Below are 20,990 nucleotides of genomic sequence, written 5' to 3'. Positions count from 1 at the left end.
TCTAACCATGAAGAAATTAAGGCAGTATTTTTCCTAGCCTAGCCAAACATTAATTTAAATTTTGTGAAGAAATGAAAACTTGAAAAAAATAACATGCATAAAAACAAAAATTGCAGGCCAACCTATATGAAATTTTTGTGATTAATTTTTTATTATCGAAATTTTCAGAGTAGGTTAGACTATAAAACTATACAGAAACTGGAAACAGGATAACAATAAATATACATCGACCTGTTGTTACACTGACATATTGTGTGTTCTCATTCAGCTATGTGTCAATAATTATACATATATACTTGACAACCACATCAGCATTGAGTAGTTGAATGGATCTGAAAATTATTATGATCTTTATTAAAGAATTGTCAGTCACAAAAACTATCCATATTCATGCGTAAATTGCATAACATGTGATTCTGTTTTCACCAGCTTCTTTTTCTTTATGAGGGTTGTAAAGAAATCAAGCAATGTCGATTTTCTTTTTGCTTGTTTACTTGTCATCTTGGGTCAACATGTGTTTTCTCTCTGTGACAAAAGGGCGCTTTACTAAGATGTAGAATTATCCTTTTATAAAGTGCACAAATGAGCGCATTTAAAATCATTTCGGATGTCTCATTCCTTATCCATCTTCGTAACGTTGTCAAGAATCTATAAATATATTATAACGCAGACCTCGACGAGAACACCTTTATAGAAACAAAGCGCAAGCAAAGACAAAAGTCAATTTCAATCGGTAACAACTTGTTTTACGCAATGATAGCACAGTTTTATGTATTTTATTTTTATTTGAAAACACAATTTGAACTGGCGATTTCATTAATTTGAAACGGGAAAATTCGCCTGGTGCCGGTGTCATATGGTATTTTGAACCCCATGGTAAATTGACCCCTGGGTCAAAATACCGCTATGGTAAATTGAACCCCCCCATGGTAAATTGAACCCCCTCTGTATTGAAAATTGAACCCCCATGGTAAATTGAACCCCCCTGTTTTTTTCATTCTAGATGATTATTAGAACATTATACATTATTCTAAAGCTTATCATAGATTAAAAATCATTCATACAAGATGGGGAGGTCAATTTTCCATGATTGGTTAAAAGAAATATCTTTGCTTGGTATAAGTGCTCTGAAGTCTTTACCAACAAAATTTAATTCAAAATACTTATTGAAGCATTATAACTAGACCATGTAGCTTGAATGCTTTAATTATTTGAAATTAAAACATATATATATATATATATATATATATATATATATATATATATATATATACAGGTAGTTTTAATTTCCCATGGTAAAAAAGGGGGAGGGGGTCAAATTACCATGGCTCAGTTTAATTCAAAAAGTAAAACTTTCAAAACATCTTTTCCAGTATGGCAAAATACATACAAACTACTTATTGGATTATTATTACTATGTAAAAGAGTTAGAATAGATAGAATTTTTGAAATTGGAGGTGTAAAAAGAGGGGGGGGGGGGGTCAATATCCCATGGCAGGGTTGTCAAAATACAGTGGCTAAATAAAATTTTCAAATCATCTTTTCAAGCAAGTAAAATACACACAAACTGCTTATTGGTTTATTATAACTATATACAAGAGTTGGAATTGCTAGAATTTTTAAAGGCAGTGCTTTAATGCCTTTCTAGTTGCCGTGTTAATATTTCTTTCCGCGATATCCAACTTATCTACGTGGGGGGTCATTTAGCTCCAAGTAGATCCGGAAAATGTTGATTCTCTCCTCTTCTTATTGTGGTATAAAATGTTTTTTGTCTCATTTCATTTACATTGGGAAATAGAGAAACGATCATTGTGTTTTGTTAGTTTTAAAAACTTTTGATATATTTGTATTTTACACTATAAGCAGTCAACCGATTGACAAACTAGAATTATTTGAATTCCGTGTGGAAAGAGGTCGGGTTAATTTCGAGTGTTATCTGCAATCTAGATGTTTATAAATCATTTCAGTCGTTGATATAATAATTAAAGGTCGACTGAACATGAATTATATTATACAATTTAAAGCGCATTTCTGTTTATGCACGCGAACCCGTTTAACGTTATTGTTATTTCGCAGTTATATAAAGTAGCAAATTATCGTTCCTGAATAGGTGGCGCCGTGGTAGCAGATCCTGTACTTCAATTTCCGGTTTCTGCACTGTGCAACTATTACAGTTGCATTTTTAATTAACGATGCCAAGTACTTGTTGTTGTGTACCTGGATGTCATTTAAGAGGAGGACATGCATTTCCAAATGACTTAAAAAGAAGGAAAAGTTGGATCAACGCCATGGCCCATACGCAGATTGGACGAGAACACGATGAAATCGTGGAGTCCATCTCAATCAGCTGTTGTTTGCAAGGCACATTTTACTGAAAAAGACTACGTGCAGGAAACTATTCATGGTAAAACTCTATTTTCTTTTTAAAATATATAGTTATATATGTAATCGCCATGCGAATAAACCAAAGTCAGTTTACAACCGCAATTATCGTTTTAGAATAAAAGGGGGTGGTTAATTCAAGACGTCATAATTTTTTGGATTACGATTCAATGTGATCTGTTTGAGATTTTTTGGTGCTTGCTACAATTATAATGATTTCTTACAAGAGGTATATCATACTGAGAATTATTTTAGCAGTAATTATGCTTATGTAGTAATGACAGGAATGCATAAGCTATGCCTCATAGACTTTCTTGAAAAATATCAATGACAATGTTAACAGGAACAAAACAATGACATGCTCTCATCTATATTATAGTTATTTAGGTACAAACAATGTATGTTTGTTGCATACGTCTCTCATTGTTTGTCCTTTGGATTTTCATAACATACATTTTGATGTACATTGAATCAGGCTAACATAGTTTTATCCAGATTGTAATGAATAAATCTAGTTAATATTTTGCCAGGTTACGAGTACAAAGGAATTATAGTTATCTCGTACCATTGTAACTCGTACCAATGTCAACTCGTACCACTAAACAAAAACTCGTTCCAATGCAAACTCGTACCACTGCTAACTCGTACCACGGTAAATTCATACCATTGTAAACTCGTACCAACTTATTTAAATGCATTCAAATGGTGTTTAATGATGAATATATACTTTAATTTCACTCAATACCTCTCAAGTCTGTAAAATGTATATAATTTGAAATTACAATAACCAATTTGTAGCTAATTTTCCTTGTCTAATTGGATAGAGAAAACCGTGGCAGATTGGCTTTGTTGTCTCCCTTGAATAGACTCTTTTTTAAACTTTTACTGACAACTATTTGATTTAATTTTTAATCATTCCAAATCAGTAACATTGAATAGATTTGGGTATTTTTCTATCGTTTCTAAAAGGAATTTTGTTTAATGAAAGAATTTATTGATTGTGTTTTAAAGGTTTAAAATTGTTTATGACCAACAGTTAGAAAGTATGAAATTTATTTTTATACAATATTCAGCACATTTCAGCAGAATATGACCATGCTTATATGATTATACAAGTTGATTAGTTAAAGATAAAAAAAACCAAGTTGATTAGTTAATAATCAACCAATAATCACACAATCAAAGGAATTTAATATATTTATTAGCATGGTAATTAAGAAATTACATTTGTATTTTTGTCTAAGTTTTCATTAAAATCTGGTATAAATTTCAAAGATATTTTAATTTTTTGTATAAAGCTTAAAAAAAAAAATAATCATAAAACATCCGTATTTTTGTTTAAGTTTTCATTAAAATCTAGTATAAAATTCAAGTAATTCAACTTTTTTTATTTAGTTTACCAAAAAAAAAATCATAAAACTTTTGTATTTTTGAATATATTTTTAATGGTACGAGTTCTGATTGGTACGACTTCCCAGTGGTACAAGTTTACGTTGGTACGAGTTTACGTGGTACGAGTTTACAATGGTACGAGTTAACTTGCTTCTGTACAAAGTATGCATTGCTAATGGAAGTTCATTTAATTATCAAAAAACTAATGTTTTATAACCTTTTTCAGGGCACAAACCCACCATACAGAGACTTAAGTCTACTGCCAATCCCAGCCTATTTTCCTGGACCAAGCAAGAGACTGAATCGTCCGCAAAAAGAAAAATCAGGGCAGTTTCCTGTGAAAACAAAAGAACTAAACTTGATGAATATTGTAGTAGAAATCTAGAGGAAAGTTTTGATTGTAAAGTTGGTTTTCCTGAAGAAGGAATTCATACTGCAGACAGGATTTATGACTGTCCACCACCAACTGCCGAGCTAATGTTGAGCTTCACAGATGGAATTACGCAAACACCATCAATGCCTATATTTTCAGCAGAGAATTTTGAAATGAAGACACGTGACACAGCCATGCATTTTTATACCGGTTTAGAGTTGTATACTAAATTTTTATTTGTTTTGACCACACTTGGTCCAACAGCACATTGTTTGAGATACATATATTTTCAAATTGATAGGGTGTCATTTGAAAATCAGTTTTTTTATGACTTTGATGAAATTGATGCATTATACAACCAACTTTGAACTGTCTAGATTCTAGATTGAAACTAGTGTTAAGAATATTGTGTAAACATGGATTGTTTTTATGTCTAAACAGTGGCGTGAGGCTAACACTTGGCCATTTAGTGGTTTAGTCAGGTATTTTTCGCCATCCAACTTAGAATTAAAGTTTCCTACAACTTGGATTATTATTGACAGCACAGAATATCCCGTGATAAAACCTAAAGCTCCTAGAGCTCAGGCAACCTTTCATCATATAAAAACAGAAACACTGAAAATACTTGTATGTTCGACACCTGGTGGTTTAGTCAACTATGTCTCTAATGCATATGTTGGTTGTACCAGTGACTGTGAAATAGTTGAAAGATGTAGAATAGTTCAATTATGTGATCCAGGTGACAGTGTGATGGCAGACAAAAGTTTAAATGTGCAAGATTTGTTTGCTCACTTTTTTCAAAAAAAGAAACAGAATTAGTTCCAAAACTCTTATACGGGATAGAAAAGTCTCCAATTAACACATGCACATAGAGCTAATTATTGGACTTGGCAAAACATACAAAATTCTAATAAATCCTATGAATGGAACTGAAACAAAACTTTCATCTGAAATAACATTTAGTTGTTATATGTTGTGTAATTTTAGAACTTGTATTGTGCCAAAGGATGCATAAATAAAAGTGACGCAATGAAGTTTGTTCTGATATATATATATAAATATTATTTACAATTACATGCACATGTAAATTGTAATGCATATAAAAATAAGGAGATGTGGTATGATATTCAGTGAGTTTATCGAACCAAAGTGCATAAGAAATGGGTTAAGCAGTTACAGGTGTTACTGTCACCATACAATCTCCAACAATTAGAAAAACTTGTACCGTGTAAAAAATTTCAGAGATCTTACAACTAAGTTTTGTTGTCTCACCTTGACTTTGGTGAATTGTTTATATCTGTTGATGTAAATATAAAAAAGAAGATGTGGTATGATTGCCAATGAGACAACTCTCCACAAGAGACCAAATGACACAGAAATTAACAGCTATAGGTCACAGTACGGCCTTCAACAATGAGCAAAGCACATACCGCACAGTGAGCTATAAAAGGCCCCGAAATGACAATGTAAAACAATTCAAACAAGAAAACTAACGGCCTAATTTATGAACAAAAAATGAACGAATAACAAATATGCAACACATAAACAAACGACAACCACTGAATTACAGGCTCCTGACTTGGGACAGGCACATACATGTACATACAGAATGTGGCGGGGTTAAACATGTTCGCGGGATCCCAACCCACCCCCTAACCTGGGACAGTGGTGTAACAGTACAATATAAGAGCGAACTATAAAAATCAGTTGAAAGAGGCTTAACTCATCAGATGGATAAATACAAATACAAGTGGACGTGGCCGGGTAGTTGTACATCCAAACAACAAAAAGACACTAAGTACAGATCTGAGAGTACTCGCATTTACTGACAGCTAGTTCAAAGCCACAAACAACTGATAAAAAAATCTTGCATCTAAGACTAAATTATCAATCCGTAAGCTCCCTTTAGAATTTTATAAATTTTAGATTTTACATTATTGAGTTATGGGCTTTTATTCATTAAAAAGGGGGGGGATTTTCCAGTTTTTGGACAACAACTCAAAAATGCTTTAAGCAGTTCGCATGAAACTTTGGTGAATTATTTATAGCTATTGATGTAATCTCCCTATTGATTTTCATAAATTTCAAATATGACATTGAGAAGAAATTGAACTTTATTTGTTTATAGTCTGGCAACAGATTTATTAAGTATTGCGCAACAGCACAGTGTATTGCACAACAGCAAGAAATCTTTAATTGAATATAAATTCAATTCATATAACCGATTTCAAGTTCTTTGACTACATTTATTCAGAAACTATAATATGTCAAATATTTAATTACAATCCAAATTCAGACCTGTATCAAGCTTGAATATTGTGTCCATTTTTGCCCCAACTGTTCAGGGTTGGACCTCTGTGGGTGTATCCAGCTGCGCTCAGCGAATCAGTTTATTACTTAATTAAGAACTCCTTTTTGTTGAGCCTGCGACTTTTGTCGCAGAAAGCTCGACATAGGGATAGTGATCCAGCGGCAGCGTTAGCTAACTTCTTAAAAGCTTTATATTTTAGAAGGTGGAAGGTCTGGATGCTTCATACTTTGTATTTGGATGCCTCATGTTACGAAGTTTCCGTCAGTCACATGTCCAATGTCCTTGACCTCATTTTCATGGTTCAGTGACTACTTGAAAAAAAAGTTAAGATTTTTTGTAATGTTGAATTCTCTCTTATTATAAGTAATAGGATAACTATATTTGGTATGTGCATACCTTGTAAGGTCCTCATGCCCGTCAGACAGTTTTCACTTAACCTCGACCTCATTTCATGGATCAGTGAACAAGGTTAAGTTTTGGTCTGTTTTTCTTATACTGTATGCAATAGGTCTACTATATTTGGTGTATGGAATGATTGTAAGGTGTACATGTCTAGCTGGCAGGTGTCATCTGACCTTGACCTCATTTTCACGGTTCAGTGGTCAAAGTTAAGTTTTTGAGTTTTGTCTTTTTTTCTAATACTATATGCAATAGTTCAACTATATTTGGTGTATGGAAATATTTTATGATCTATATGTTAGTCACACAGGTTTTTTTTTACCTTGACCTCATTTTCAAGGTTCATTGCTCAGTTTTAAGTTTTTGTGTTTTGGTCTGTTTTTCTTAAACTATAAGCAATAGGTCAACTATATTTGTTGTATGGAAGAATTGTTAGCTGTACATGCCTGCCTAGCATGGTTCATCTGACCTTGACCTCATTTTCTTGGTTCATTGGTCAATGTTTAGTTTACTTGGTTAATGTTAAGTTTATGTGACAGTTGTAATAAAGCTTTATATTTAGGACTATCAACATAATATCAATGACTAGTAAAGAAGGCGAGACATTTCAGCGTGTGCACTCTTGTTTCATTCATAAATTACTTTATACTTGGAAATATAATTTTGCTTGGAGTTATAGTTTCTAAAAAAAGTATTGTCATTGAAAGAGTTGACATGTTGCAATGTACATTTATTCTACATAGTTCTATGGTACCAAATCAAAAGTTTATATTAAAGAAAGAAGTCAAAGGTTTCCCATCATAGTTTAGTTACATACATTTTTTTTGTACCTGAGGTCGTTGAATATAGATCATTATATAAATAAGGAGATGTGTTATGATTGCCAATGAAACAACTATCATCCATACATTGTACTTACCAGTAACAAACCACATTTGCAAAGTTGAATAAAATACAGTTGATAACATTTACTTATTACTTAAAAGAAAATGCCAAACTATTTTAAACAGTATTTGACTACAAACATAGATAAAAAAGGTACAAACTGGACATAATGCACTAGTTCATAAACAAGTGAGAACAATCGCCTTCATATAGTGCTCAGAATATGACATTCATAAAACTTGTTCAATATCATTAGAGAACTCTAAATCTTAAATACTGAAAGCCACCTCTGATAAGTACAATGTACTATGCAAGATAATGATATAACTGGACTAAAAATACACACAACCTGTAATTAACTGCCTTTACAGCGCTTTCGCGCTTTGATTGAAATTAAAGGTCTATAGTAGGGAGTTCAATATACCATGGCAGGGGGGGGTCAAAATACCATGGCAAAGTAAAATTTTCAAACTATCTTTTCCAGCAAGTTAAATACATACAAACTACATGTTGGAGTACTATTACTATATACAAGAGTTAGAATTGCCAGAACTTTTGAAACTTAAGGTCTATAGTAGGGGGGTCAAAATACCATGGCAGAGTAAAATTTTCAAAATATCTTTTCCAGCAAGTTAAATACATACAAACTACTTATTGAAGTATTATAACTATGTAACAGAGATAGAATAGCTAGAATTTTTGAAATTGGAGGTGTTAAAGGGTGGGGGTGTTCAATATACCATGGCAGGGGGGTCAAAATACCACGGCTAAATTAAATTTTCAAAACATCTTTTCCAGCAAGTTGAATACATGCAAACTACTTATTGGAGTATTATAACTATATACAAGAGTTAGAATTGCTAGAATTTTTGAAGTTCAAGGTGTAAAAGGAGGGGTTCAATATACCATGGCAGGGTTGTCAAAATACTGTGGCTAAATAAAATTTTCAAAACATATTTTCAAGCAAGTAAAATACATACAAACTGCTTAATGGAGTATTATAACTATACACAAGAGTTAGAATTGTTAGAATTTTTGAAATTAAAGGTCTATAGTATGGGGGTTCAATATACCATGGCAGGGGGGTCAAAATACCATGGCAAAGTAAAATTTTCAAAATATCTTTTCCAGCAAGTTAAATACATACAAACTACTTATTGAAGTATTATTACTATGAAACAGAGAAAGAATAGCTAGAATTTTTGAAATTGGAGGTGTAAAAAGGGGGGGGGGGTTCAATATACCATGGCAGGGGGGTCAACATACCTTGGCTTAATAAAATTTTCAAAACATCTTTTCTAGCATGGCAAAATACATACAAACTACTTATTGGAGTATTATTACTATGTAACAGAGTTAGAATAGCTAGAATTTTTCAAATTGGAGGTGTAAAAGGTGGGGGGGGGGGTCAATATCCCATGGCAGGTTTGTCAAAATACCATGGCTAGATAAAATTTTCAAAACATATTTTCAAGCAAGTAAAATACATACAAACTGCTTATTGGAGTATTATAACTATACACAAGAGTTAGAATTGTTAGAATTTTTGAAATTAAAGGTCTATAGTAGGGGGTTCAATATATCATGGCAGGGGGGTCAAAATACCATGGCAAAGTAAAATTTGCAAAATATCTTTTCCAGCAAGTTAAATACATACAAACTACATATTGAAGTATAATAACTATATACAAGAGTTAGAATTGCCAGAACTTTCGAAACTAAAGGTCTATAGTAGGGGGTTCAATATACTATGGTAGGGGGTCAAAATACCATGGCAAAGTAAAATTTTCAAAATATTTTTTCCAGCAAGTTAAATACATACAAACTACATATTGAAGTATTATAACTATATTCAAAAGTTAGAATTGCCAGAACTTTCCAAACTAAAGGTCTATAGTAGGGGGTTCAATATACCTTGGCAGGGGGTCAAAATACCACGGAAAAGTAAAATTTTCAAAATATCTTTTCCAGCAAGTTCAAATGTTACTTTGCTATGGTATTTTGACCCCCTGCCATGGTATATTGAACCCCCTCCTATAGACCTTTAAATTAAAAAAATCCAGCTGTTATAACTCCTTTACATAGTAATAATACTTCAATAAGTAGTTTGTATGTATTTAACTTGCTGGAAAAGATATTTTGAAAATTTTACTTTGCCATGGTATTTTGACCCCCCTGCCATGGTATATTGACACACCCCCCCCTTTTACACCTCAAATTTCAAAATTCTAGTTATTATAACTCATTTACATAGTAATAATACTTCAATAAGTAGTTTGTATGTATTTAACATGCTGGAAAAGATATTTTGAAAATTTTACTTTGCCATGGTATTTTGACCCCCCTGTCATGGTATATTGAACCTTTTTACACCTCCAATTTCAAAATTCTAGCTATTATAACTCCTTTACATAGTAACTATACTCCAATAAGTAGTTTGTATGTATTTTACATGCATGAAAAGATAATTTGAAAATTTTACTTTGCCATGGTATTTTGACTCCCCTGTCATGGTATATTGACCCCCCCTTTTTACACCTCAAATTTCTAAATTCTAGCCCCTGTTACTCCTTTACATAGTTATTATACTCCAATAAGTAGTTTGTATGTATTTTACTTGTTTGAAAAGATGTTTTGAAAATTTTATATAGCCATGGTATTTTGACCCTCCTGCCATGGTATATTGAACCCCCCTTTTATACCTCCAATTTAAAAATTCTAGTTATTATAACTCTTTTTCATTGTTATTATTCTCAAATAAGTAGTTTGTATGTATTCTACTTGCTTGAAAAGATGTTTTGAAAATTTTATTTAGCCATGGTATTTTGACCCCTGTCATGGTATATTGACCCCCTCCCCCCCTTTTACACCTCCAATTTCAAAATTCTATCTATTATAACTCCTTTACATAATAGCTTTACTCCAATAGGTAGATTGTAAGTATTTTAGATGCATGAAAAGATATTTTGAAAATTTTACTTTACTATGGTATTTTGACCCCCCTAACATGGTATATTGAACCCCCTACTAACGACCTTTAAATTTAAAAATTCTTGCTGTTATAACTCTTTTACATAGAAATTATACTCCAATAAGTAGTTGGTATGTATTTTACTTGCTTGAAAAGATGTTTTGAAAATTTTATTTAGCCATGGTATTTTGACCCCCCTGCCATGGTACATTGACCCCTCCCCCTTTTTACACCTCAAATATGTAAAATTATGGCCCATGTTACTCCTTTACATAGTTATTATACTCCAATAAGTAGTTTGTATGTATTTTACATGCATGAAAAGATATTTTGAAAATTTTACTTTGCAATGGTATTTTGACCCCCCTGCCATGGTATATTGAACCCCCTACTATAGACCTTTAATTTCAAAAATTCTAGCTGTTATAACTCCTTTACATAGTTATTATACTACAATAAGTAGTTTGTATTTATTTTACTTGCTTGAAAAGATGTTTTGAAAATTTTATTTAACCATGGTATTTTGACCCCCCTGCCATGGTATATTGAACCCCCTTCTAAAGACCTTTAAATTTAAAAATTCTTGCTGTTATAACTCTTTTACACAGTAATTATACTCCAATAAGTAGTTGGTATGTATTTTACTTGCTTGAAAAGATGTTTTTGAAAATTTTATTTAGCCATGGTATTTTGACCCCCCTGTCATGGTACATTGAGCCCCCTACTATAGCTCCAGTTTAAAAAAAAAGTCATAGCCAACAAATTGTAAATTAGATAATCTGCATTACTATTTATCTAAAACAAGGGGGTTCAATTTTCCATGGTGGGGTTCAAAATACCATATGGGAAAAATGACCCCGGGTTCACTTTTTAGAGGGTTCAAAATACCATATGACAACGGTGCTTATTGAAAACCCTGGTGATTATTGCATTATTGCAATCAGATTGTCCATCTGTTCTTCCAAACAATATTTTCATCACAATTTTCTCAGGAATTACTTAATAGAATGTCTTCATATTTGGTCAGAAACTTGTCGGAGATAAGTTGCAATGTTTGAGTACTTTTCAGATCTGTCAGATATCCTCTTCCTGTTTGCCAATACTTTGAATTTTTCAATATGTTGAATGAACTTAAAACTTTTTTACTCTAATACTACTGAACAGAATGACTCCATATTTCGTCAGCAGCTAAACAATGATGAGTTTGAATGTGAGAGTGCTTTTTATATGCCTGTCTTCAATGACAGGACGTATAATGGTATATCGTCCGTCTGTCCATCCATCCGTCGGACAATGACTCAAAAAAGGCTTTCACCAATTTTCATGAAATTTTGGTGAATTGTTTATACAGTAGACTCCACCTAATCGGATATCGGCTAAACGAATATATCGGCTATTGTAATATTATTTCAAAACACCAAACCCTTCCCTATATGTTTAATGTTAATTCTATCGTGTAATCGAATATCGGATATAAGAATATATCGGCAAATCGGATAAGAATATTCAGGTCATTTTGTTCAAAACCATGCACAATCGGATATTTTCAATGTTTTTCTGACAGGAAATGGACCCAGAAGTTACGAATTTACAATCTTGCAGACAAGAAGATTTTGTTTTTACTAAATAAAAGGAACTATTTCTTAATAAATTGTTGTCTTTAATCATTGTCTTCCTTTGTCATGTGAATTAGATGCCCTTTTACTTCAAATGGTTTGAATTTATTTATAAAATATGAAAATATGCAAGACTCAGTTGACAAGTTGACGTTGCTGTTTGGAGAATTTTGATTAAACTCTAAATGTTCACAGAATCAGAAATATAATCTAAACTGAATGTACCTCCTTCTGAATAATTTATTGCAATATAAATATAAATCCCTTTTGACAAGAGAAATCTGACTTTTGTCAGATATATTTTTTTCACATGTGCAAAAGTAACCACATGTCATGGACGCCATTTTGGATGTTTACAAATTTGAGAGGAAGCCTCTAGAACTATGACCTAAATATAAATAGTCTTCAGAAAACGTAAACTTTATGCAATAATATTTTATCAATCATGATTATTTTCATAAATTTAAATTTGATTATTTAAAGAAACAAAATTATAACAAATACGATTTTAGTTTGGAGATTCTACACAGACATGCTTAGATCTATTTATAGCCAAATTAGTTTACCTGTGTGATAATGTAAATAATGGATATTAATTTGCTTACAAAACAAATAAAGACAAACTATGGATGGTAGATAATAATTCACATAAATATTTCAGGACATTTGATTTATTTTAATAAATAAAGGATTTAAAATCTGCAAACAAATTTAATCATTACATAATCAGCTGATAATTTTTTTACACAAACATCGTGGTGATGTAACTGATAAAAATCACTCCATCAATCCTCCAGCCCTTTCACATATTTAGCAATTGTCAGGGTTAGTAACATCTCAGGATTATATCTACTCATTATTGCAGAATATTCAATGAATATACATTCATCGTCTAATTGAATATATCGGGTAATCGGATATTTTTAGCTGACATTTTGGGTATCCGATTTGCCGGAGTCTACTGTATCTATTGATGTAAACTCCCTTTCCATTTTTATAGATTTTAGATTTTACTTTTTCAAGTTGTGGGATTTTATTTGAATATAAAATGGAAAATTTTCCAGTTTTCCAGTTTTCTGACTATAACTCAAAAATGCCTTAAGCAATTTTCATGAAACTTTGGTGAATTGTTTTTATACGACCACAAAAAAATTTGCGGTCGTATACTGGTATCACATTGTCTTCATCGTCGTCTTCGTCCTAAGACATTTGGTTACAATAACTTTAGTAAATGTAAATAGAAATCTATGAAATTTATACACAAGGTTTATAACCACAAAAGGAAGGTTGGGATTGATTTTGGGGGTTATAGTCTTAACAGTTTAGGAATTAGGGGACAAAAAGGGGCCTAATAAGCATTTTTCTTGTTTCCAGACAATAACTTGTGGAATGGTGTATGGATCTCTCTGAAATTATACCACAAGTTTCCATTCCAAAAAGGGATGGTTAGGATTGGCTTTGGGGGATTATGGCTCAAACCGTTTCGGAATTGGGGACAAAAAAGGGGGAAAAACAAGGGTTTCCTGGTTAATGGACAATTAATAAACGCAGTGTAAGGGAGGTTATCCAAACACATTTAAAGTGCAATGTTGTGTATGTTTGGATTTACCTCCTTTACACTTCTTTTAAATTATGCATAAAGAAATGTTGTACTGTCTTGAGGTGATTAGCTGTCAATTTATTTTTAGAAGTTACTATTAAAGGAATATTAATTTTAGCCATGATTATGTATGTCATTTTCTATTTTAAGACTTTTATGATGTATTTAAATTGGTAATTATGGTTGCAAACTCCATTGGAAATTTGAATTGAGATTATGACCATATCTTGAGGAAAAGATTTTTTTTTTGGAAAAGGGGGAAGGGGGGGGGGGGTGAAAAAAATTTGGGGGGGGGGAAAGAAATTGGGGAGGGTCAATCTTTTCTCATTTCAGATTTTAAGAAGAAAATTTCTTCAAATATTAATTTTTTTATTGCAAAAAAGGGGGAGGGGGGTAAAAAAAGATTTTTTTTTTGGGGGGTGGTCAATATGCAACAGCATAGTGTATTGCACAAAAGCAAAAAATTGAATATAAATTCAAATCATATAACCAATTCTAAGTTCTATGACTACAGTTATTCTGTGTCAGAAACCTATTATGTGTCAAATATTTAATTTCAATCCAAATTCAGACCTGTATCAAGCACGAATATTGTGTCCATTTTTGCCCCAACTGTTCAGGGTAGGACCTCTACGGTCGTATCCAACTGCGCTCAGCGAAGCATTTTATTATATATTGATAAGTTCACTTTCAATTTAATAACAGGGGTAAAGCAATATGTCCCAGATATTTTGTTGTTGGGGCATAAAAAGTGAGCTCTAAAACTAGAAATAAGGAACATTTTCAGTGGATATAAACCATTCATATAAAAGTATAATAATACTATTAGTCTTTGCATTCAACAGGCAGCCATCTGTAATAAGGAAAGAATGAGGTAGAAATAAAAAAGATCTAAAATGTCAAGATTATATAAACATGTTGATTTAACAATAAAATTTACATAATTTTGAAAGGCTTGAGCAATTTTACTACTTTTTCACACTATTGGTAGGATTGGTAAAAGTAAGCCATCCTTTGGATTTACAAAATTAAGATTTTTTTTTACTAAGGTTTATATTATTGTATCTAAAACTATCTAAAATTTTTCGTCTAGATTTTTTCCCCCATGGAATATTCAACTTTGTATAGTTTATGATTCTGACTCAAGTAGATACACACTGTATGATACACATACGACATAAAGACTCATATTTTGCAGGCAAGAAAAATTTAGAAGACCAGATCTAAGGTTGAATTAAACCATTGCTCATAAAGAAATTATCACACTGCATCAGTGTGTTAACTAAAAATCATCTTAAGTTTATCTTTCCATTACAGTGCAAATGGTTTACACATATGTAACTGACAAAAGAGTAATCTAAAAGACAAACATAGAATCACAGAAAAGTAGTTTTCATCCTAAAAATGACAGGTTCTATGAAGACAAATCCAGATAAAATCACAAGCAATTACGATTTGTCATTAGGATTTAATTCTTATAGATTTTGGCTAAATTACACATGCTTTGGTAGTGATGTTCCATACTTCTGATTTCAATGAAATATTTGAAGTATTCATCTCTTTTGAAAGGATCTTTTTAATGGGTTCTATCAATCATGCAAGCCTATCTGATATTTTCTAGCTTGACAAATGAAATTTGCAAATAAGATGCAGTATGGTATGGAACTTTTTGTATTTTTTCAATAATTCACTTTTCCTGTTAATCTTAGTTGGAAAATTTCTTACTGTGCATATCAATCACATGTTCCATTTCAATGGCAATGCTAATTTTTCATTTGATATAACTTGACAAAATCATCTTTGACATTAGCATCAATGTTTCATGCCAAGCAATTTTTTATCCTGAAGCATCTAAGTGAAAAATCAAAAATGGTCTCTATTGAATTGAATCTTTTGAATCACTTGTTTTGATAAATATGATGCATTTTACTTCTTTCTATTTGATTTGTCTGCTCTGATACCATTTCAGTTTTTCATTCTTCTAAAATGTGATCACCATAAATGAAATAAAAAAATCATTTTTTCGATGTCTCTGTGGAATTAGATATGTTTCGTCTCTGCCGCTATATTTCATTAAATGATCTGATGCCTTTAGGCTAGAGGTTATTACTGCAGCTAACCATAATTTTCTGCATGTCCGACGAAATTTATGGCTTCTTGGCTCCAAACAATGCAGCACTCATTGCCAGTCGAGATCAAGTCGTGGAAAAAAATTGTGTTGGGATAACCTGCTTGATATTGCTCCCTCCCTATCATGGTTTTATGAAGTGGCATAACAGATTTGTCTAATTGATTTGTTTCTCATAATCATGTTCTCAAGATTATACCACCAAAAGATTATTCATGCATGCGTCTTAATTCCGAAGTTCTGTAAGGAATTTGATATTGAATTCTTCCGACTGACATCACATGATATTAGATCCTATATTTATCAGTGTTTCCTAATTTTTGTAACGAAATTACATAAAAGTTTGCGTCTTACATTAAAAGAATATTAAGACCAGATATTAGTGTCTGGCTGAATATTGAAGCAGAAAAGTTATTACTTTTGAAACAGAAATGAAATAGATTTACATTAATATGTGATTAAGTCTTAATGAGATGGGAATAGTATAAAAACTAATGGGAGTTCTTTCCTTTTTATTAACGTCTTTAAAGTTATTTCTCAATAACTTTAGACAAGATGATATTGATATGCATGAGTTCAGGAGGTTTAAGTGTATACGATATAGGGTTTTTCTTGGCATGTATACAAAGTTTTTGAAAATTAATAATTAGAACAACATGCAATCTGGCTAAAAATAGAACATAGGGGTAAAATGCAAGTTTTGTCTATTGTCTTGAATTTTAACCACTATGAATAGAGAAAATCTCAATTCGGCAAAAATGTTCAGAATGATGAGCTCTACAAATTGTCTTTCTACTCCAAAACTGTCAAGATGACTTTTTATATGAGTTATTGCCCTTCAATGACGAATTTTACTGATTTTTTTCATGTTTGTTTAATATCTGAAAAACTATAAAAGATAGGGAGAAACTTTATATACGAAAAATAATCAACAAGACAAGATCTACTATTAAGTTCTATGATCAAAATCATCAGATGACTCTTTATTGGAGTTATTGCCCTTTAAAGATGATTTTTATCAATTTTTTGCATTTATGAAAAACTATTATAGATAGATAGAAACTTAAATAAGCAAAAGTGATCAGCAAGACAAGATCTACAAATAAGTTAACAGTTTTGAAATTGTCTGACGACCCCTTATTGCCCTTTGATAATGATTTCTACCATTTATTGCATTTTTGTCTAATATCTGAAAAACTATGATAGATAGATAAAAACATAATTAAGCAAAAATGATCAGAAAGAGTTGATCTACAAATAAGTCAAATAGTGGAAATCATCAGTCGACTCCTTGTAGGATTACTTGCTCTTTAATGATGATTTTTACCAATATTTTACATTTTTGCCTTATATCTTTAAAACTATTAAAGATAGATAGACACTTTATATAGCATAAATTATCAGCAAGACAAGATCTACAAATAAGTAAAATTTTGTCAAAATTGTTAGTTTACTCTTTACAGGAGTGATTGCCTAAATTGATTTTTGTCTCGCTGCGACGAAAGGTGCAAAAAGCGAGACATAGGGAATGTTTTTTCTGGGAAAAGGGACGGCTCCGGCGTCAACAATTATTAAGATTTCTGCTCAAGTTAGTTTGATAGGAACTACTTGTGATAGATCATTGATATTTAATATTAAGTTGCATTACTATCAGGACATATCAGTTTGAAAACTATTTTGAGACCCTGCCCCCTAGGACATGGTCCAGTGACTTTGAATTAATTAGCAATTTTCAATGTTAAGTTTTCTGCTTACCGTAAGTTAGTTTGATAGGATCTAATTGTGATAGATCAATGATATTTTATATAAAGTTGCATTACTATCAGTACATATCAGCTTGACGACTATTTTGAGGCCCTGCCCCTAGGACATGGTCCAGTGACTTTGAATTAATTAGCAGATTTCAGTGTTAAGTTTTTCTGCTCAAGTTATATTGATAGGAATTACTTACAATAAACAACGATATTTTCTATAAAGTTACATTACCTTCTGTACATTTCAGTTTGTCGACCATTTTCAGGCCCTGCCCACTAGATCATGGTCCCGTGACTTTGAATTAATAAGCAATGTTGCTGTCCATCAGATTGTCTTTATCTGAATTTTATGCCAAAAGGCGAGACATACCTCTGTGTCAACAGTTTATTTTTACCGTTTTTTGTGTTTTAAGCAAAAAGTAAAGAAAATAGAGAGAAACTGTAAACAGAAAAAATTATCAGCAATACAAGATCAACAAAAAAAAAGATGATTTTTGTCATGAATTCTATTTTAGTCCACAATGTTGGAGAGATTCCATTGTTGAAGATGCTCATAGACCTAGGTGAGTTACACAGGCTCTTAAGAACCTTTAGTTTCATTTCCAAACAAGAATCCCATATGGCAAATGAATAGGTTACTTTAATGGGAACTTGTATTGTGATTTATAACCATATTTTTACTTGCAATGAGTAGCAAAACAGTCCCCATTAGTGGATCAGGAACTGCTTACCCTCAAGAATCAACTGAGTTCACCTCCTGTATTTTAATGGTGTTCCTGTTGTTCAAATCTGTAGTTTTCTGTGTAGTGTTTTGGCATTGTTGTTTGTCTTTTCTTGTTCTTTTTTTTGGCAACATTCTTCTTATTGGACTTTTATTTTTGGTGACTCTTTTTTCAATGATATTTAGTATGCAGTTGTAATTTGGCTCCACCTCCTCAGTTACATGATTGATTGATTTAAAAAAAAAAGTACATAGAGGACTTAGTATGTATGCATGCATTGGTATAATCATTTCCTTCACGTTATAATTACAAGAAACTCCTTTCATATGACTTTGATTCCCTTGAATTAATGTTCGAAAACTGAAACTTTTTGTCTTAGAGACAATTATTCATTGCCAAATATGTTAATGGTTTCATGATGAAACAATTATCTAATAAAATATAGCAATTTATATTGTAAAAAGATATTTTATAGGATAATGATTGAAGGTAATTAACAAATAATAAGTTCATCATGAACCCATTACCAGATAAAGTTCCAAAAATATCTTCATTTTCCATATTTGTTTACATTTGCATAATATGCTGTTGGGAATTTTTTTTTATCTCTTAAGAGATTACACAATATTTTATTTCTTCATTTCTCATATCAGCAGTTGACATATTTACACCATAATTGTTGAAAGATTGCATGTTATTAGGTACATGCCTATGATAACTGAAACCTTCTATATATGGGAAATCCTCGTTAAGTTTTTTGTATAGTGGAACTTTACAATCTGGGAATATCCTGTAGTTTTATTGATTGCTAAATTGACTTAGAGAACCTAATATATCAACGATATCTGTCTCTACTGAGTATATATCCAAAGGAACTTCCTTTTGTTAAAATACCCCTCAGAGATTTCATCGAATTATTCATTCCCAAAGACAAATTTGATACTATTGCCTGACTGCATTTAAAAGTCTGAAATGAATACAGTATTTTTCTCTTCGACAGGAAGTGTCAAGATGTCTCACTGATGTCTTGCTGATATTTCTGAGGGTATGTATAAAAGTTATTGATAAGGTAACTTCGAATAATAGAGTCCCCCGACAGTGTCAGATGATCAGGTCTTGGATAAATCGCTAACTTAATGTAATGTATTCCCTGGAAAACCAATTAATCATGTCATTATAGATCTATTAGTAATCAATTCCTCATCTTTCAATAACATTTCAATAAGACTTTCATCCGTAAAATTGTAAGAAAAACATTTGCATATTGGCAGGAGGTTGACAAAATTCCAGTCATCAAAGATTTTAAAAAGAATATTTCTACTTGCTCAAAAAATGCATTTTTAAACTTTTAAATTGTTAAACCTGAATCAATTTTGAATAGACTTATGTTTAGGTTAAATTTTAAAGCACGCATCAGTACAAGAACATTACTAAGCAGAAAGAGATTTCATGAGAGGAAGATCTGCCCAAAACAGGAGTAAATCTAAGACCAACTAGCCAAGGTACTACCTGGTACAAGTTGTGTCTGTTTTCATGAGAAACTTGTGTGTCTCAAATTCATCAACTGTACTTGAAAAAGTTTACAAATTTGGGTAATTTTGTATTACTAGTATACTAAAAATACAATTTCAATTTAATTAAAATCTGACGGCCTTTTGAAGAGTGATGTGTTTATGGTTTTTGAGTGAAAACCTTTGTGTGAGTTGACCAAAAGCATTGATATTAAAAATGATTTATATCTCGGTATTTTCTGAAATAATGATAGCATTTACTACATTAACAAGTAATACTCTTATAAAAAGTTTTTTTTGAGCAAATTCCTAAAGTATATTTAAGATGCAAGGAAAAGCATATGTATCGAAGTGTATTTGTCCTTGTAGGGAAGAAAAAAAAACAATAGGAGCTAAATACTATCATACTTTGTATAAAGTAATGCGTTTTTGTGATGAGGTTTCACAGAGAAAATTTGGGATTATAGGAATCAACCTGCCTGCCTGTCCCAATTAAAATTTCAGTCTTTTTATTCAACTGAACTAAAAGATGTACATGCCCCTTTGAACATAGAAATGTTTGATACGAAAACCTTTGTTAGAATTTTGTTTTTTGCATAGAAATGAAATCATACTTATATCATTTTCCATGAAGCCAAAAGCATTGTCAAAAAGAGGAATTCAACATGTCTCCAATTAATAGATTTGAAAAGAATTTTACATTTATAACATTAATACATCAAAAGGTTAAACAGGAATTGCCAAAAATACTGCAAAGTACAATAGTCCTGATTCAAATCAATATTAAAATGTTTATCATGTTCAGTTCTTAGCATTTTGTACAATTTTTATTTTCAAATTGAAAAAATTTGAAAAGATAATGCCAGTTTTGGTAATTTCATATTCTATATGACACAAAACGTAGAATAATATTTGAAGCATGAAAAAACGTCTGACAGCCATTTTT

General features: G+C 31.6%; 1 protein-coding gene across 1 annotated transcript; it reads left to right on the top strand.

Annotated features, from left to right (window-relative positions):
- The first annotated feature begins 1,970 nt into the window (after positions 1–1,970).
- On the top strand, positions 1,971–6,112 carry LOC127720598 (uncharacterized). Its single transcript, XM_052227270.1, has 2 exons — positions 1,971–2,404; positions 4,001–6,112. The coding sequence occupies exons 1-2, from the start codon at positions 2,320–2,322 to the stop codon at positions 4,513–4,515; spliced, it is 600 nt and encodes a 199-aa protein (XP_052083230.1). The 5' UTR covers positions 1,971–2,319; the 3' UTR covers positions 4,516–6,112.
- The last annotated feature ends 14,878 nt before the right edge of the window (positions 6,113–20,990 follow it).

This window comes from Mytilus californianus, unplaced genomic scaffold, assembly GCF_021869535.1.
Source record: "Mytilus californianus isolate M0D057914Y unplaced genomic scaffold, xbMytCali1.0.p SCAF_1, whole genome shotgun sequence".
Taxonomy (NCBI): domain Eukaryota; kingdom Metazoa; phylum Mollusca; class Bivalvia; order Mytilida; family Mytilidae; genus Mytilus; species Mytilus californianus.
Note: the sequence above shows the minus strand (reverse complement) of the source record. Positions and strands in the feature narration are given on the sequence as shown.